Consider the following 20263-nt stretch of genomic DNA (forward strand, 5'->3'; position numbering starts at 1 on the left):
CTGTCACACACAGAGCAGGGCCGTGGGGGGGGAGGGGGAGTTGGGGCGGCGCGCAACCCTGTCACACACAGAGCCGCAGGTCCATCAGGGGATTTGGGAGCTCCCCCCTATCAAGCACAGAGCAGGGCTGATCAGGGGGTTGGGGAGCCTTCCCCTGTCACGAACAGAGCAGGGTGAATAGGGAGGTTGTGGCCCCGCCCCCTGTCACACACAGAGCCGCAGGGCGATCAGGGGTTTGGGCGCTGCCCCCTGTCACGCTGATCCCGGTGCCGGGAGGCATATTACCCTTTTACTATATAGGATAGAGGCCTGGGGGCCGGCTGGTTTGCCCTGAAGGGTGTCCTGGATCAGGATGGGGGTCCCCACTGGGGTGCCTGGCCAGTCTGGCTGAGGGGCTGAGGGCCGTTTTCAGGCTGGCGGGTGACTGAAGCTCCCAACTGCTCCTTTTTTTCTTTTTCTTTTTTTTCTATTCTGGGCCAGCTTTACTCTGAGGCCTCGGCTGCTGAAAGCTGGTTTCTGGCCTTTGTTTTTCCTTCTGTATTTGATACAATGTTGCGGTCTGGCTGGCTGAAGCCTGGCTGACTAAAGCTGGTTTCTGGGGTTTTGTTTAGCTTCTATATTTGCAACATAGTTGCTTAGAGTTGCAGCTGAGAGGCCGGCAGCGGCAGGCGGGGAACGTTGGAGTCCGCCATCACTGGAGCAAGCAAGCTTCCCTGTTCGCTTCAGTGCATGGCTGCCAGCCGCCATCTTGGCTGACAGTTAATTTGCATAAGGATATGCTGATTAGCCAATGGGAAGGGTAGCAGTCATACGCTAATTACCATGTTTCTCTTTTATTAGTGTAGATGTCTAAGCGATCACCCCACTGGTCGACCAGTAGCTATGATGCACACTGACCACCAGAGGGCAGATGCTCAATGTAGGAGCTGCCACCTAGTGGCCAGTGTGCTCTCGCAGTGGGCACCAGACTCCGAGCTCACGGCTGGTGAGCACAGCTGCAGCAGCGCAAGCATCTCCCACCTCTGGGGCAGCACTACCGAGCCATGGAGGCGACAGGCGCAGCAGGGCCAGATTGAGCGGGAGTGCCCAGCCCAGGCTCAGGCTCCTCCCTGGCTGCCTGATGCTTTGCGCACTACCACACCCATGAGAACCTGTGGGGATGAGGCCAAAACCAGCAGTCCAACATCTCACAAGGGGTCCTGGATTCTTAAAGGGCACAGGCCAAGCTCAGGTACCCCACTGGTGCACAAATCAGTGCACCGGGTCACTAAAAATATATAAATAAATCAACTCAATACACTGTACACCTTAAATTTACAGAATGTTATATATCAACTAGAGGCCTGGTGCACAGATTCGTGCACCAGTAGGGTCTCTCAGCCTAGTCTGCAGGGATTGGTCCAAAACCAGGTCTCCGACATCCCCCAAGGGTCCCGGATTGCTAGAGGGCAGTGTCCATGCCAAGGGACCCCATCGGTGCATGATCAGGGCCAGGGAGGGACTACGGGAGGGCTCCAGGGCATGTCCGGCCCGTCTCGCCCAGTTCGGATCAGGACCAATCAGAGCCAATTGGGGCCATCTCACCCAGTCCTGATCAGGGCCGATCAGGGGCAGCCAGATGGGGAGGGACCGCGAGAGGTTGGCCGGTAGGGAAGGGATGGCAGGAGGGCTCCAGGGCAGCTCCGGCCCCTCTTGCCCAGTCCCAATCGGCCAGATCCCAGCAGACCCCTAACCTACTAGTTGGAGCATCTGCTCCCTGGTGGTCAGTGCATATCATAGCAACTGGTTGAACAGTCGAATGAACGTTCAGACACTTAGCATATTAGGCTTTTATTATATAGGATTATATCTCAAAATCTTTAAACAAAAAATTGAAGCAATGATTAGAATGAGAAAGTTAACTTTTTATGTTAGAAAGGTTAGGTCTTTATTTTTCAGAGAAAAAAACACACAAGTAAACTATTTAAAACAGAAAAATCATCAGAGGCGGTGGGGGTGGATAGAAGAGTGTAAAGTTTGGAACAGATATGAAATTTTGGCTTCTTGCACATTTGGTGCACATTTGGGGGTGGGGAGCTAGAAAGTAAATTGAGCAATCAGGATTTTTTCTAGCACTGAAAGTAATAAAATTTGAAAACTGATAAAAAAAAAATCAGGGACCACAGTCAGAATAAATCTGAAACAATTCCAGGTGTACATGAATTCACCAGCAACTTTAAATACATCAAACTGAGCTACTCAAGAGGGTGACCAGATCTTTGCTGCAGAGAGCCCAGTTTTACTTCTCCCACTGTGGGGCAGGTGGTCCCTGGGAGAGTCAGCGAGGTGATGATGAGGGCCCCTCACAGCCAGTTACACATAGCATATTCTACAAGAACGTACAATATGATTTCAGAGCAAAAGGTGTCATACACATACATGTCAGAAACATGGACACTCAGATAAGTAACTATATAATGATAATTCTGGATTATAAATAGAAATCTTAAAACTATTTCATGGATATTCTGAGCAATAATAACAGATTCCTGAATTATAGTAATTCTCCAGCCTGTAAGAAGTGATTTAAGGAGATTTCAGCATAGGAAGACCCTGAACTGACACCTCATGAACACTCAGAATGTACACCTACATGAAGAGCATTTCCTCCTGAAAAACATCTGAGGGTTGACTGAATAGCATCTGCACAAGAAATGAGAGAGAGACTGTGTAGAGAAGGTTGAGAAACTGTGAGAACTCTCCAGGCTCTGTGGAAACTCTTTGTGATTGGAGGTACCTGAGAGTGCTAATGTTTACATTCTCTTCCAGTGATAGCATGGGCAAGAATTCAATTCAAGTGCTGTAGCTCACCTGCAAGGCCACCATAGCGTGCCATAGGCCACTCACCCCACACCCACCTCAGGCTCAGACAGACAAACTGCCATGGCAATGCTGCAGCCATATGCCACTGGCTGCTCCAAACCCAGACATTTGGCCTACCAGGGTGCCCCCAGAGCTGGGCATCCTGATAAAATTGGTCATATTTGCCTCAACTGCGGCTAGCCTAAATTCCAGGGACCCCCTGATACCTCAAACAACGACTTCAATTCCAGCCAGCCTGCCGAAGCCACCCAGCACTCACAGACTACACAAAGATCATTCCTACACAAAGCCACTCCATCAAGTTCAGGAGAGGTGTCTGTTTCATCTAATTCTTAGAAATAAACACAGAAAGTAAAACAAATGAGGGAATACACAAAACTCAGAGTCAAAGCAAATTGGTCTAATACATAGAAACAAACACAAAGAGGCAGCAAGTATAGGGAGACAAAGGAACAGGCCCCAAATGAAAGAATAGAAAAATCTTCAGAAAAAGAGCTAGACAAGAAACATACAACCTTCAATGAATGAACCAGGAAGAAGCATAAAAACTGAACATATCAACTACTAGCAATAAAATTGAAATAGTAATTTTAAAAAAACAACTCCCAACAAACAAAAGTTTAAGACCAGATGATTTCACAAATAAATTCTACTGAACATTTAATTCTACCAACTAATACCTATCCTTCTCAAAATATTCCAGAGATATTGAAAAGAAAATAACACTCACAAACTCATTCTATGAAAGCAGTCAGCAGTACCCTGATAGCAAAACCAGACAAAGACAATACAAAAATTCGCAAGCCAATATCACTGATAAAAATAGATGTGAATATTTTCAACAAAATATTAGCAAACTGAATTCAACAATATGTTAAAGGATTATACATCATGCTCAAGTGGAATGTATTCTAGGAATGCAATGATGGTTCCATATCCAGACAAAAAATCAATGTGATAGACAACATCAATAAAACCAAGGGTAAAAATCATATGATCATCTCAATAGATACAGAAAAAATAGTATTTGACAAATCCAACATCCATTCATGATAAAATCTCTCAATGAAGTGGGTACAGAGAGAACATGATAAAGACCATATTTGAACAATAAAACCCACAGCTAATATCATATTTAATGGTGAAAAGCTAAAAGCTTTTCTTCTACGATAAAAATACAAAACAAAACACAGTGATGCCCGCTATTGCCAGCTTTGTTCAATATAGTATTGGAAGACCTAGCTATAGCAATCACAGAAGAAATAAAAATAAAGGGCATTTATATTGGACATGAAGAAGTAAAACTGTAAAACTGTCACCATTTGCAGATGACATGATACTGTACTAGTATATAGAGAACTTTAAAGATTCCACACAAAAACTACTAGAACTGATAAATGAATTAAGTAAAGTAGCAGGATACAAAATAAATATCCAGAAATCAGTCAACAAATAAAAAGTGTTGTCAAAAAGGTAGAGAAAAGGGAACTCCTGTGCATGGAGCAAGTTTATAAATTGGTGGAGCCACTATGGAAAACAGTATGGAAGTTCCTCAAAAAATTAAAAATAGAATAGTATACAACTGAGCAATTCCACTTCTGAGTATTTATCAGAGGTAAACAAAAACACTAATTTGAAAAGATATATACACCCCCATGTTCATTAAGCATTAACTACAATAGCCAAGATATGGAAGCAACCTTGGTGTCCATCAATAGATAAATGGGTAAAATCCATGTGGTCTATGCACACCATGAAAAATTACTCACCAATGGATCACATATTGCTAAATGCAACAACATGGAAGGACCTAGAGGGTATTATGTTAAGTTAAATAAATCAGGCAGAAAAAGACAAATACTATATGATTTTACTTATATGTAAAGTCTAAAAATAAATAAATAAACAAACAGAAGCAGACCTATAGATACAAATTATATACTAACTAGTGGCCCAATGTATGTATTCCTGCACATTGAAAAGAGATTAATTAGAATAAATATCACATATTGCTAAATGCAACAACATGGAAGGACCTAGAGCAGTGATGGTGAACCTTTTGAGCTCGGTGTGTCAGCATTTTGAAAAATCCTAACTTAACTCTGGTGCCGTGTCACATATAGAAGTTTTTTGATATTTGCAACCATAGTAAAACAAAGATATATTTTTGATATTTATTTTATATATTTAAATGCCATTTAACAAAGAAAAATCAACCAAAAAAATGAGTTCACATGCCACCTCTGACACACGTGTCATAGGTTCGCCATCACTGACCTAGAGGGTATTATGTTAAGTTAAACAAATCAGACAAAAAAAGACAAATACTATATGATTTTATTTATATGTATAATCCAAAACAAAACAAAATAAAACCAACCATAAACAGACTTATAGATACAAATTATAAACTAACTAGAGTCCCCGCAAGGAGGCGGGGGGGGGGCGGTTCCTCAACCTGGCCTGCGCCCTCTCCCAGTCTGGGAGCCCTCAGGAGATGTCTGACTGAAGGCTTAGGTCTGCTCCCCATGAGGCTTCCCCCACCACTTGTGCTCATGAGCCATGAGCCCAGCTCCTGCATTGAGCATCTTCCCCCTGGTGGTCAGTAGACATCATACCTACCGACCAATATATATTAAAGATGCAGGAGCTACCAAGCTGCAGTGACTTGGCAGTGGTGGTTCTCGGTTCTCGGGTGACACACCCCAGAACCAGAGAGGAGGGAGCCTGATTCTTTGCGGGGTAGCGTGATTCCACCTTCAGCCATGGGTTATGTTGTTGCTGGGGCACTGTCAGCCCTGAATCTGATTTATTGCACACTTGTGTTTGCATTCCACACCCTGTATGTCAGCAACTTTGGAGAGTGTCCTCTCACACTCTGGAACCCCTCAGGGGATGTCAGAGAGCCAATTTCAGCTTGATCCCCACAGGCCAGGCTGAGGGACCCCGACAGCTGGAGGGATCCCCACTCACTCCACAGACACCCTTTGAGCCACAGCACCACCCCAGGTGTGGCCGGCTGGGGAGGAGACCACAGGAACTTGGCTCCAGGGCATTCCCAGCTTGTCTCGCCCAGTCCCACCCCGCCAGCCACTTTCTAATTAATTTCCTTTCAATGTGCATGAATCCGTGCACTGGGCCAATAGTATGTAATAAGGGATTTCAAGCTCATCAATTGTATACTCCAAAAAAACTAAGGGATTAGGTCTCTTCAAAACAGCTACTGATTATAAGAGAATGGAGGTTCCTCAAAAAAAAAACAAAAAAAAAAAAACACAATTACCATTTGATCCAGCAATAGAACTTCTGGGTATATTCCAAAACAGTGACATTAGAATCATATTCATAACACTATTCACAAGAGCCAAAAGATAAAAACAACCCAAGCGCCATTGATAGATAAATCAATAAACAATCAATACACACAATGGTATATTATGTGTTATGTGCTGAGTCAGCTCTGACTCCTGAGGACCTTATGAATGAGTGATGGCCACAAAATACTAGTTTTAACAGCACTCTCAACTCTTTTAGACTCATGCCTATGGCTTCTGTTATGGAGTCAGTCCATCTCATATTTGATCATCCTCCTTCCTGCTGCCTTCTATTTTTCCCAGCATTATCTTTTTCAAGAACCCTGCCTTCTCATGATATCCCTGAAAAAGAGAGTTATCACTTTTGTAATTTTTACCTCCTGCAATATTTCAGGATTAATTTGCTCTAGGACAGGGATGGGCAACCTTTTTGTGAGTGTGTGCCACAACCAGCAAAATCTCTGACTCAAAATTTTTCTGCATACCAACCCTAATTTTTTGAGAATATGTTACGCCTACTTGATATCTCTTAAGGTGTACGTATATGAAGAACCTTGAAGAAATAATACAATTCATTCGAGCAACAAAAATACAGTATATGATGATGAAAAATACATTTATTTTTTAATTTTTTGATTTTGTTTTATTGCTTAAAGTATTACAAAGAGTATTACATATGTCTCCTTCCCCCACTCCCCGCGCCGCCTTGACATTCCCCGGCCTCCCCTACCCCCCAGTGTCTTATGTCCATTGGTTATGCTTATATGCATGCATACAAGTCCTTCAGTTGATCTCTTACACCCCTCTCCCGCCCCCCCAACCCTCCCCAGCCTTCCCGCTGTAGGTTGACAGAATGTATGCATGTACACTGATAGTCCGACAGAAAACTTTATGACTCCGTTTGATATTATCAGTGGGACTTTTGCTGCCAAGAGAAACATAGAAATTTATTCCCCTTTTGTTAGTACCGGTGGGCAAAACGAGAGAGAAGGTTTCATTTTTATAGAGTGAAATTTTGAATAAGTAGGTGAGGCGGTTAACGAAAACCCGTTGTGTCTGAGGCTGAAACCAAAACACTGGTCGGATCTAGGAAGTCAGGGAGAGTTAAGGCAGAGGCATAGAAATTGCTCTTTCCCTCTCTCGTCAAAACATGTCTATGGTCTTAAGATAACTTGTTAAGTAAAATTATTTATTTATCTAAGATGCACCTACACTGAATTTATCTGAAAAATAAAAAAGTCGATATTAAGAAAAAAATTGTAAATGGAAGATTATAAGAGAGGGTTTCGCGTGTCAGCAAAAGTTACTGGTGTGCCATGTTTGGCACGCGTGCCAGGGGTTGCCCACCCCAGCTCTAGGACCTATTTATCTTTCTGGTGGCTCAGGGTATCTGTAAATGAACATTAACAAGCCTTAAAATTGAAGGAAATTCTAACACCTGCTAAAACATAGATGAATCTTAAGGACATTTTGCTAAGTGAAATAGGCCACAGACAAAAACACAAATACTGCATGATTCCACTTACGTAAGGGATTTAGACTAGTCAAATTCATAGAAACAGAAAGAATGATAGTTGTCAGGGACTGTTAAAATGGGAAGTGGAGAATTACAGTTTAAGAAATATACAGTACCAATTTACATGATGAAAAAGTACTGGGGATGGATTATACAAGAGTAAGAATATATATACTACTAAACTTTACACTTAGAAATGGTTAAGATGGTAAGTATATTATGTGTATTTTAACACAACTTAAAATAACAAGAACTATACTAATAATTCCTTATGATACTTAATTTTCTAGCAATCCTTTCAATAGTGTTCACTATGCTATTGCTCTTTTGTGATGGAAAAAATTCTTCCTTCACAGGAAATGGAAGAGTTTGTCCAGAGCTCTGGAGAAAATGGTATCGTGGTGTTTTCCCTGGGGTCGATGGTCACTAACATGACAGAAGAGAAAGCCAATGTGATTGCATCAGCCCTTGCCCAGGTTCCTCAAAAGGTTAGATAAACTACCTTAGAGCAGAAAACTAATGAGTGTGTTAAACTCTGTAAAGGGTCTGATTAAGAAATTTCCACATGAAAGGTAAACTATTAGGATAGCTTCAATAATCTTAGATACCAATTAGAAAAACAAAATATACATGGCAGGCGCTTAAGAGGGTGTTTTTGATGGACAATAACTTTGGCATTAACATTCTGGTCACAAAGAAGTATATTTCAAAAGTACAGTGTGAAGTTTGGTATTATAATAATACTAAAGGTTCGGTGCACAAAATTCGTGCATGGGGTTGGGGTGTCCCTCAGCCCAGCCTGTGTCCTCTTGCAATCTGGGACCCCTTGGGAGATGTCGGGCCTAAATCGGCAATTGGACATCCCTCTTGCAATCCGGGACGCCGTATGCAGCAGTGGCCATACTTTTCATACAGGTGAAAGGCATCTTGCTATTGTATAGACAGCTACATTTTTTGACCTGATTATAAAATGTAGTACATAACAGATCCTTCTGAGGCAGTAGTACCATTTTCCCCATCTTATGGGTGGAAAAACTGAAACAGAGAGAAGTTAAGTTTGGGTTTGTCACACAGTTATCTAAGTGTCAGAATCAGGGCTGACCACAAAATGTGCAAGCCAGAGTCCATGCATGTCTTCGCTGCATAATCCTGTTTTTTCAGTGTTAGAGTAGCCTTGCCAGGTTTTAATTTTTAAATCTAAGAGACTGTTCCCAAAATATAAGTGAGGCCTGGCCAGTGATCAGGGCCATCTGTGGGGCGGCCAGCGGGTGGGGCCATCGGGGGGCCACAGCTGGCACCCACCTTGACTAGTGGCCTGACGCTACCCACTGGCCAGCACCACCCCCAGCCACCACTGCAAATCGCCTCCACCTGGTAGTCAGTGCGTGTCATAGTGACCAGTCATTCTACCGGCTGTTCAGTCGATTTGCATATTAAGGTTTATTATATAGGATTATAGGGCAGGAACAGATATCACCAAATTCTATCCTGTCATTTGCTTAATTCCTTGCAGGATTCTTAGAATAATGTACACACTACAGATGTTCTGAGAATGGAGTTAAATTTTAACATTTACCAGGGAATGATAACAATCTGAAAGGCATCATACAGTTTACACTTGCCAGGTAATCCAGGCCTCTCCTACTTTCCTATTCAGTGTTGCAAGGTGATATTCAGAGAAGGGATATCCAGGGCTCACCAAGCTGCATCCAGGTACCTAATCCAGAAACAATGATTTAGAGAAAGAGAAAATCTGGTCTGTAAAAAGAAAAAAGAACCTCCCTGGTGGGCTGGGCCCTGCTAAATTCTGAAGCAGGAAGACATAAAAGAAAGGGTGTAGGTGGGTCCAGCCCTCAAGGTGACCCAGTGTTTTATAAAATGTGGCCCCAAAACAACCCATCAGAATAATAACATCATGATGATGATGATGATGATGATGATGATGATGATGTGGATGAGGAGTATGAGAAAGAGGAGGAGGAGGAGGAAGAGGAAGAGGAAGAGGAGGGAATATAAAAAGAATCAATCAGAAGCAAGCCTAGCATGGCCCAGTTTCAGATTCTCCCCCTTCTCCATAAATTATGGTAGTGAATTATTCTAATACATAAAATACACTTGAAGTCTCTGGATAATTGTGAACTACTTTTAGTTTACTAACTAATGTAGCTTCCTCCTTATCACCTATGCAAATTTGCTGAGAACTTGAAGTAACTTTAACACTCACATAGCAAAAAGATGTTAACCACGTATAAACTAGAATCCAGCTCACTGGTGGACTTATAAATTGCTTGGCTATTTATAATTAATTAACCATGTTAATTAATGCTGTCAGTGCATTGTAGCATGTTGTGAAATATTAAGAATCAGATGAAAAAAATTTACCGTCATCATCATATTTGATCTTTTCAACAGGTAAACTATTATTTATAAAGTGCCAATGGGTTTTCTTTTCTACATTTTAAGAAAATTTTCAATCATAGTTAAAGTAATAATACTGGATTTTGGTAAAAATTACCTCTTGGAAGTGGTGATTAATAAGTAGAAAACTAAAAGAAGTTAAATATACTCATTAAGCAGACATTATTTATTATATTTTTATTAATAATAAACTTAAATATCAAAATGATTTAATTCTCATAAATAGCTGATTGCATTGATTTTGTAAATCAAATTATGTAAAACTCTAAGATACTTTATGAAATTAGTGAATATAAGAAAACCATTTTCACGTCATTCAAAAAGAAATAAACAGGTTAGCATTAAATCTAGATGATGACAGCTAGAATAATAAATAATTAAAATAAATGCATAGACCATTAATTTGCTGGGTTTTGCACTACAATTATATGTCTACCTAAAAAATTTTATATGCTTGAATTGGCCATTGATAATCTCATTTGTCTAACCCTAAAGTGTGAAACATCATGATTGCACTCATACCTGACTGAATATAAAAATAAGTAGCACACAATATAAGTATGTATGCCTCTTACATCAGCCTTTTATTGATTCTCATTATCAGAATGTCTTGTCCTCATTCCCTTACCTGTAATATGTCAGGGGTTTAACTAGATGTCTCTTAACCTATTTACAATTCTAACATGATATAACTCTGCAGTTTGACTCACGTAATACATTACCTTCTTTACCCTAACAGGTTATATGGAGATATGATAGCAAAATACCAGATACCTTAGGGCCAAATACCCGGCTCTATAAATGGATCCCCCAGAATGACCTTCTTGGTAAGATTCTGGAAAACCCTGAAATCAGAATCAAGTCAACCAGAATGATAAACAGTTCACTAGGATAGAAATGTATTGGACATTTCTTACTGAAAACCTCAAAAATAAAAATGAACTTCCCAATATTTCTTTCCCAGTCCTAGGGGAAAAGGATAAGCTATAAGTTGGCATCTTATATTACACAGGCATATTCCTATGGCCACAAACAAAAAATCTTTATTTCATATGTAATTCCTCTCAGAGAGAATATCTCAACACTTTCCTAATTGTCACTCTGCCTCCTAATTCTCTCCTTATACCAATCTTTTAATCCATGGTAAGGGTGTACAGGTGTCCCTGAAAAATATCAGTTCCTCTTTTATTACCAGTGACTCTCTGTTTTCCATTGGGAAAAAATTTAATATCTCTTTCCGAAGTAATAACATATTTCTTTTTTTTTTAAGAGCAGCTAACTGCTTCCCAGTTCTTTCTTTCTTTTGTTTGTTTGTTTGTTTGTTTGTTTGTTTAATTCAGAGAGGAGGGAGAGGGAAAGAGAGATAGAAACATCAATGATGAGAGAGAATCATTGATTGGCTGCCTCCTGCATGATCCCTCTGGGTATCAAGACCACAACCCAGGCATGTGCCCTTGACTGTAATCAAACCGAGAACCCTTCAGTCTGCAGGCTGATGCTCTATCCACTGAGTCAAACGAGCTAGGGCATAATAACATATTTCATTATAATGTGTAGCTTTTCCTTCTCTGATTCCTGTGCCACTGCCTACATCCCATTGTCTGTTGCCTTGACATCTACATATCACACTCTGTAACTTCACTATTTTATTAAGAGAATATATTTCAACATGCACCACCACTTTTTTTTTCATACACTTTTTAAATTCAGAATATTCTCTTTCAATTTGCCCACTGGCAACTTGTATTCATTTCAAGTCAAAAGAAACACACTAATCTTTTAAGTAAGCCTTCACTGTCTCTCCAGCAGACTTAGGTGCCTCTTCCTAAGAGTTCTGAAAGACATTTTACTTCAGTCTGAAGTGTAGAACAATCTGTTGCTAAATGTATTGTCTCTGTGCCTTTATTGCCCAACTCTCATTTTATTCCAAGATTTATAATACAAAATTTGCTGAAATTCACCCAATCCTAGGTCATCCAAAAACCAAAGCCTTTATAACTCACGGTGGAGCCAATGGCATCTATGAGGCGATCTACCATGGGATCCCTATGGTGGGCCTTCCTATGTTTGCGGATCAACCTGATAACATTGCTCACATGAAGACCAAGGGAGCAGCTGTCAGATTGGACTTCAACACTATTTCAAGTACAGATTTGCTCAATGCATTGAAGACTGTCATTAATGACCCTTCGTAAGTGTCACATATTTTTCATAGATAGTATTTATACATAGATTAGTTTGTCAATAGTGCATCTTAGTTTCATCCCATTTTGAAGAGGCTAATTTTGACATTATTAACATGAGTTAACCCATCTTAATCTGCTTTTATTTTCAACCACACATTTATTTCAAAGATGCATATTAACCCCATGTATTTAATGGGGAGCCATCAGTGCAACAATTTTCTCCTCCAATATTATAAAGTTATGTAGGTAATCATAAGGACACATTTTTTTAAAATATGATCAAATACATAGAAGGAAGAGTGATAAACTAGAATAAAAATAATAAATTCATTACCTAAATAAATTCAATATCTAAAATTTCTGAAACTATAAATATCTTTACACTCAAAAACTTATTTTATTATAATCATTTTAACAGATTTTATGAGATATTATTTACATACCATAAAATTCACATGTTGAAATTATATAATTCTAATATACATAGTATGCTTACAAAGCTATGAAACTATCACCACAATTTAAACTTAGGGAATTTTTGTCATCCCAAAAAGACATATCATATGCCTTAGAAGTCACTTCCCATCTCCCTCACCCATGCAACCATTGATCAACTTTCTGTCTCTATAGATTAGTCCTTCTGGACATTACATAATAACAGAATCATGCAATATATGTTCTTTTGGAACTGGCTACTTTCACATGGCATAATGTTTTTGTGTATGTTTTTTAAATATATTTTTATTGATTTAACAGAAGAAAGGAGAAGGAGAGAAACATCAATAATGAGAGAGAATCATTGATCGACTGCCTCTTGCACACCCCACACGGGGGATCAAGCAGGCAACCCGGGCATGTGCCCTGACTCAGAATCCAATGGTCACCTCCTGGTTCATGGTTCAAGGCTCAACCACTTAGCCATGCTGGCCTGGCAATAAAATATTTTTTAATTAAAAAACACAACTTTGAATGGGAATGATTGGTTTATTATTAAGCAAATTGACTTTCTTTCAATGTTGGTATCTTTGTGTTTCTCATTCAGATATAAGGAGAATGCTATGAAATTATCAAGAATTCATCATGACCAACCAGTGAAACCTCTAGATCGAGTGGTCTTCTGGATCGAGTTTGTCATGCGACACAAAGGAGCCAAACATCTTCGGCCAGCCGCCCTTGACCTCACCTGGTTCCAGTACCACTCTTTGGATGTGATTGGGTTCCTGCTGGCCTGTGTGGCAACTGCTACATTTGTCATCACAAAATGTGTTCTGTTTTGTTGCCGGAAGTTTTTAAAAACAGGAAAGAAGAAAAAAAGAGAGTAGTTGTTTCAGAGGCCTGAAGCTGATATGCCTCATAGATGGGACTCCTCCACTTTATTCCAGCAAGAAGTTGCAATGTAAGGGTCACTATCTCCTGTGATAACCTTACTTTTCACAATTTAGCTTCTCAGATCCAAATTTGTTTTCAAATGACCACTTGGTTAAGAGTTATAAATATGTCATGCCAAACATAAAGACTTATAAAAAGTAAACCAAAAATAAAGCCATATGAATATATTTTTAAAGTTGTTATTCTAATTGCCAAGTTATACCAAAATATTAGCTTAACTGTGTTTCAAACATTACACATGAACACAAGAACATTAAGTAGTCTATTCCCATGTTAATATTATTTTGCAAATATTCAGAATATTTTAATATTATTTTGGTGCAAAATCCTGTAGTTTTATCTTTTGCTAAAGAAACTATTCAAAAGTTAGAATTGTGCAAAATGATTCATCCTTCTATTTCATTTTGGGAGACCACCAATGCTCCTTTGTTTTACTGTACATACATCCTCAGCATCACTTCTTACCTAAAGACATGGAAGTCATTTGCTTTCATCCTGTTTAAGTTAATTTATCATCAAAACTTATGTGGATTGAGAAATAGAGCAGCTAATTGCTTCCTATTGTGAACTGAGCTGTTTATGAAAGACTTTGGTTTCAATAGCTAATTCTCTTTACCTCACAGCCCCCTAAAAAGCTTCACCTGGTTGTTTTCACTCTCCTTTTAGTCTTTGATAATGGGTATATGGTTCCAATTGTAGGTTTAATAATGTAGAACCCATGCTCTAAAGGGACTTACTGAATTTTCATTCTCTCCAAATATGTCTGTACATGTATATGCCCACTTCTTGTAAAACAAGGCACAGAATAACTTAGCTACTTACAGACATGATGAACAATTCAATGTGTTTGTTGAAGGCAGTTTGAAATGATTATTATTTCAATGATTATTATATAACTCATACTAGATCAACATGTCTCATTAGTTCTTTCTGTCCTCAGAAATCTGTTGGTCCATCCCTCCCACTAACCTTATATAAAAGCATTATAACCTTCATCATGACAAAAAATAAAAAATACAATCATCTCTTTCTTTGCAATCTAGGCACACTGTGACCATTATCAATAGCAATGCAAAGAATATAAAAATCATGAAAATTTTATGGAAATAGGAATATCAAATCACAAGGATTCTCAAGGCTGTCCTAAAACATACACACCAGGATTGCAGGGGTCCAGATGAGAAAATCATTCCTGTCTTTATTGGTCAAGAAGACCATTATCAGAGTCTCATAGTAAATATCATCCAGCCTATGGCATGAATTCATTTTAGAAACAAATGAAAACTTTATTGCTGGGGGAATTACAGGGCACATTTATCCCTGAATTTCCATAGAACTCTTCTAGATATTTGAAATCATTTTAAAGAAAAAAGCAGAAATTGTATTGTAAATCAATGAGCTCACATAACACTCCTTAATGAGCCAAATTAAGTAGTAATTAGGAGCCTTTATTATGCTAGAGGTCTCCCAAATCTGAGCAAAACAGCATGGAAGAATCTCTCCCTTTATACCCCCTCAGTCTCCCAAATAAGGGTGTTTCCAGACCTTGTGCAGACTTTACAAAGAGCTCTCTCTAGGTTATTTTTCGCAGGCAGCTTGTAACCTTGAGCACAGTACATTTCAGAGAACAAACAAACACCTTGCATGGCAGCAGCTAGAAGCGGTATCAGAGCAGCTTGCAAGGTCAGATAGTTGGACTTATTTTCTCTGTTATTCAATCAAGCAAGTATTTACAGAAGTCAAAATAGCAGGGTTAAAATTTCAAACAGCAGAATAGATATTATGGTAGCAAGATGGAGTGCCTATGCATCATTTCCCACTGGTTTTATGGTCATGAGTCAAATCATTGACTCTTGTGAGTCATTGTTGGGGAGGGGGTTATACCAACCCCTGAGGACCATGAGCTTGACAGAATTAATTCTTTGTTGAATGAAGTTAGTAAACCAGTTTATAAGACAGGGGCCCAGAATGAGGGCAAGGAGTAATAAGGGTAAAGGTCCAATAGTGGAAGATAAGAGGGTAGTTAGCCAGGAAGACCAATTGAATAATTTTTGAAACCAATTCTGAGATTGTTCTGATTTCTTTTCCATGTATTCTATATTTTTTCTGACTAGAGATAAGCTTTCTTGTATGACCCCTGTGTTATTGCTATAGAAACAGCAGTTTTCCCCTAATGCTACACAGAGGTGATCTAACCCTCGTCTAGTTTGGAGGACAATTTCAGCTAGGGAATTGACCTGTTCATTTAGTCGGGAAATGGAGCTTTCAAGGTGGCTAAGGTCAGCGTCCACTTGTCTGGTGAGCTCTGCTACATTAATGTCCCCTTTCACTAGGGCGGAAGTCCCTATTGCTGCAGAGCCTGCAATCCCTAGCCCGATTAATATAGGGACCAAGATTGGAGCCTTCTTCCATCATGATAAGGATTGTGAGGAAAGATTAGGGTTCTGCCCTCATTCCCGCTGTATAGGAATACCTGGGGAAGAACATGTACAAGAATGCAGAGTAGGGGTTTTGAAGTCTTCCCGAACCTGAGGGAGGAAGCACAGTGGGTGAGGCCATCTATGCAGGCCAACCAGGTATGATTTGGTGCCTGATAGAAGGCCTTGGTGCTGCTGTTCACCAGAAGGGTGAAGGTGCAGAGGTCCGAGAAAGGGGAAGCTAAAAGGTTGTAAGTGGTGGATACTAAACAGGTGCCTTTCCCTTGGATGTCCCCCAGAGTTAATCTCGGCTGTTCCCAGTGGCATTTCTTAGGGTCTGTGCCAAGATGGGGAAGTTCAGAGACTCCTATACCCATATAATACGGGGGTTTGGAGTTCAAGCATAGCCAGCAATCGGCTCCCAGTTCAGGTTGTGAAGCATTTATAAACCGATGCACGGCTGCGAGCATAGTGAAAAGAGAAGGTTCTCGGGGAGAAGTAGGGAAAGGTGGTAGGGAAGGGAAGGCCAGAGGGTGGGTTGGAAGAGGTGAGACTTGGGGTGATTTGGTCGGAGCAGGACCGACTGGGATAGGTAAAGGTACCTCTGTGAGAGGGCCTATGGGCCTCTGGGGCAGAGAGTATGCTTTTCCTTGGATAGTTAGGAGGGTACCTGGTTCTTTACCTGTTACATATAATCTTACTCCCCATGTTCTTCCCATGTTCCAGGAATGGTCCTGGCTATTTTTGACCTTAAATTCTATGGGGTTGCAATTCCCTACTGAGCAAGAGAAAGGTGTGGAAAATCTTTTAAATGAGAGGTAATAGTCTCCATCTCGGTGGTAATTGTTAATGGTGGAGATGGTTTCACAACCACAATGGGGGCAAAAATATTCATCTGCTCTGAGACATTGGTAACTGACCTTTTGTAAGGTTTTTGCCTGGGGGTGCTTCCACACCCTTTACTGTAACCAGATTCATATAGGAAGTGTTCCCCCTGGTTGGCCTCTGGCAGGAATCCGATCCCCTCTGGTACTGAGTATGGAAAGGATCGGCTATCTTTGAATAGGGTACACAGATCTGTAGTGAGGAATATACCTCCCCAGTACACAGATCTGTAGTGAGGAATATACCTCCCCAGTCTGGTTCAGATACATTAGTAAGAATTTCCCCAGTGATTCCATTCCTGAATTCCCAAACCCACTTCTGAGTCGGCTTATGGGGATTGTAAACCCATTCAGCTAGAAAATTATTTTTTCCTTCTGCCAGTTCTCTAAAGAGAATTAAAAGCACAACACATGTGAGAGTTTTATCTTTAGAGGATCCGAGGAGTCCTGGACTCTCCATTTTGCTTGTGCTGCCTTAAGTCGGGTGTGATGAAACCACATTGGGATCCCGTCAACCTTGACTGCTGTGGGGGTGGTTAGGATGCCGGTGTGTGGTCCTTTCCAGGTGAGAGTCAGTCCCTGGGCGGTGAATTTCTTTACCCAGAGTCACCAGGTTGGAAAGGATGGACTGGGTCAGAAGTTGGTACAGGCAGAGCATCTCAGAAGTGCTTCTGGACTGCTTTCTGGGTGGACTGCAAAGCCTGTAAGGACTTGAGTAAAGATTGGCTATGGATTTAAGCTTTTATTTCTTCCCTAAGTCCTGGGAGTATTTGAGGGGGGCTCCTAAACATAGTTTCATATGGGGAGAACCACACTTGGTATGGGGTGCACCTTGCTCTGAGCAGGGCAAAGGCAAAGGAGAGTAGGGTGGCCCACTTTTCACTGGTTTCTGAGGTAAATTTGATGAGGACCTCTTTTAAGGTCCTATTCATATGCCTTACCTGCTCAGAGCTTTGGGGCTGATAGGCACAATGTAGTTTCCAATTAATATTTAATGTCTTTGCTATGTCCTGTGAAATTTTGGCTATAAAAGCAGGTCCATTGTCCAATCCTAGAGTTATAGGTAAGCCAAACCTGGGGACTATTTCCTGGAGTAACTTTTTAGCTACAATGGTGGCAGTTTCTGTCCTAGTCGGATAAGCTACAACCCATCCTGAGAAGGTGTCTATGAAAACTAAGAGATATTTATACCCTGCCGCCATGGGCCTGACTTCTGTGAAGTCTACTTCCCAGTGTTTCCCCCGGGGACTTTCCCTGAGCACAGATTCCTGCGTTGTTGTTGTTGTTTTACCCTGTTTGGCATTCACTTGAGTGCAAGTGATGCATCGGGAAACAATGCTGTCTATTATACTATCTAGGATGGGTGTATAGTATCTATCCCTTAAAAGTTCAGGAAGCTTGGTATGGCCTAGGTGGGTGGACTGGTGTAACTGACTAACTATTGTCTGACCTAGAGCCTCAGGAACCAAAAGTCAGCCATCCGGTAAAGTCCACCATCCTTCCAGACTCCTGGAGGCCTGCCTCTGTGTGGCTAGTTTCTCCTCCTTCTCCATGTAGGCTGGTGAGGTGGGTAAGTCAGGGTCTGGGAGAGTCACCAGAATCTGTAAGGGCACCACTGATTTTAGGGCAGCCTCCCAGGCTGCTTCGTCTGCGGCTCAGTTCCCTCTTGCTTCTATGGAGTCCCCTTTCCGGTGCCCCTTACAGTGGACCAATGCCACCACCTTGGGTAGCCAGATGGCTTCTAGTAGAGCTAGGATCTCTTTCTTATTTTTGATGTCCTTTGGGCTGAAGTTAAGAGTCCCCTTTCCTTGTAAATAGCACTGTGTATGTGAACCATTGCAAACGCGTACCTGCTATCAGTATAAATCATTACTGATTTTTTCTTTTGCCCACTGGAGAGCCTGAATAAGGGCAATTAACTCGGCCTTCTGGGCCAATGTCTGCCGGGAACCAATTCCAGCATGTCATAATTTCAAGAGTTTCATCAAAAGGTTGATGAGACTTGAGGACTCAACAGGGTTGAGTCACACATGTAGTCACCTGTTGGGAATGGCCCTTTGAAGTGTATGATCTCCACCTTGCCTTAGGACAAATTGTGTTAATAAAAGCAAGGTTCCAAGACAAGGAGGGAGTCTTCAGTTCCTTTAGCTGAAGGTCCTCTGACCCCTAATGCCTTTCAAAATAATATCTCGTCTCCAGACTCTTTATTAGTCCCCGGATTCCTATGTCATCTACGCACAGCCTTCTCCAGATTCCTGAACCCTTCTTGATGCTGGGACAAGAACCCCGGCAGACGTCCTGCGAGTGAGTGCCTGAGACCAGAAGGTTCGGTCTAAGGTAACTACTGCTGCCCCCGCATACCTGATTCCTTCCTGGACAAAACTGCTCTGGTCCGTGAACAATACCTCATCCGGCGATGCCAGTGGGGTGTCAGTGAGGTCGACAACCTCCAAACAGTCATGTAGAGGTTCTTCAGGGTCATCATCCAGGAGGAGGCTGGTAGGGTTGATGGCAAGAGTCTTGTGGAACCTGATGCAGGGCTGGTCGAGTAGAAGAGCCTGAAAATGGGTGACTCGAGCATTTGACATCCAGCGCTCCAGTGTGCTTTGGAGTAAAGCCTCAACCGCATGTGTGGTGGTTAGGATTAGTTCCTGCCCTAGGATTAACTTGTCTGCTTCTTTGACAAGTATAGCTGTGGCTGCTACCACCCAGAGGCAAGCAGGCCAACTGGATGCAACGGGGTCGAGTCTCTTGGACAGGTAGGCTACTGGTCTTTTCCAAGGCCCAAGACTTTGGGCGAGGTTCCCTTTTGCTATGCCCCTTGTCTCAATATGTAGAGGTGGAAGGGCTTGGTTACATCTGGCAGTGCTAAAGCAGGAGCTGATGTTAGGGCAGTTTTTAATTTTTCAAAGGCTTGCTGCTCTGTTTCAGACCACTCCAATGGCTGTGTTTCTCCATGCTGGACTATAAAGGCTTAGCGATCTCTGCAAACCCCGGATCCACAGGTGGTCATATCCAACTGCCACTAGGAACTCTCATAGCTGTCTCTTAGTCTTGTAGGTGGGGATTCGTAGGATTGCCTCAATCCGACTGAGGGGAAGAGTCTGCTTGCCTTGACAGATGTTGTACCCCAGGTATGTAACTTTGGGGGTGCAGAGTTGGGCCTTCTTGGCTGATACCCTGTATCCCAGAGTTTGGAATGTGTCCAGGATACTTTCAGTGGCCTTTTTACACTCAACTTCAGTGTCCATAGCAAGGAGGAGGTCATCTACATACT

The 20263-nt window shown here is 41.4% G+C and overlaps 1 protein-coding gene across 2 annotated transcripts in view; it reads left to right on the forward strand.

Moving 5' to 3' along the window:
* The window catches only part of LOC102440452 (UDP-glucuronosyltransferase 2B31-like), a 21448-nt gene extending 7596 nt beyond the window's left edge, over positions 1 to 13852 (forward strand). Inside the window, exons 3-6 of one of the 2 annotated variants that reach the window (XM_006103560.3) lie at positions 8049 to 8180; positions 10850 to 10937; positions 12082 to 12301; positions 13339 to 13852. In XM_006103560.3, coding sequence (XP_006103622.1) covers positions 8049 to 8180; positions 10850 to 10937; positions 12082 to 12301; positions 13339 to 13618 — 720 coding nt within the window. In that variant the 3' untranslated portion in view covers positions 13619 to 13852. The remainder of the gene's footprint in view (positions 1 to 8048; positions 8181 to 10849; positions 10938 to 12081; positions 12302 to 13338) is intronic. The other variant, XM_023744854.1, reaches the window with a different exon arrangement.
* The last annotated feature ends 6411 nt before the right edge of the window (positions 13853 to 20263 follow it).

The sequence above is a fragment of the Myotis lucifugus genome, unplaced genomic scaffold, assembly GCF_000147115.1.
Source record: "Myotis lucifugus unplaced genomic scaffold, Myoluc2.0 scaffold_492, whole genome shotgun sequence".
Lineage (NCBI taxonomy): Eukaryota > Metazoa > Chordata > Mammalia > Chiroptera > Vespertilionidae > Myotis > Myotis lucifugus.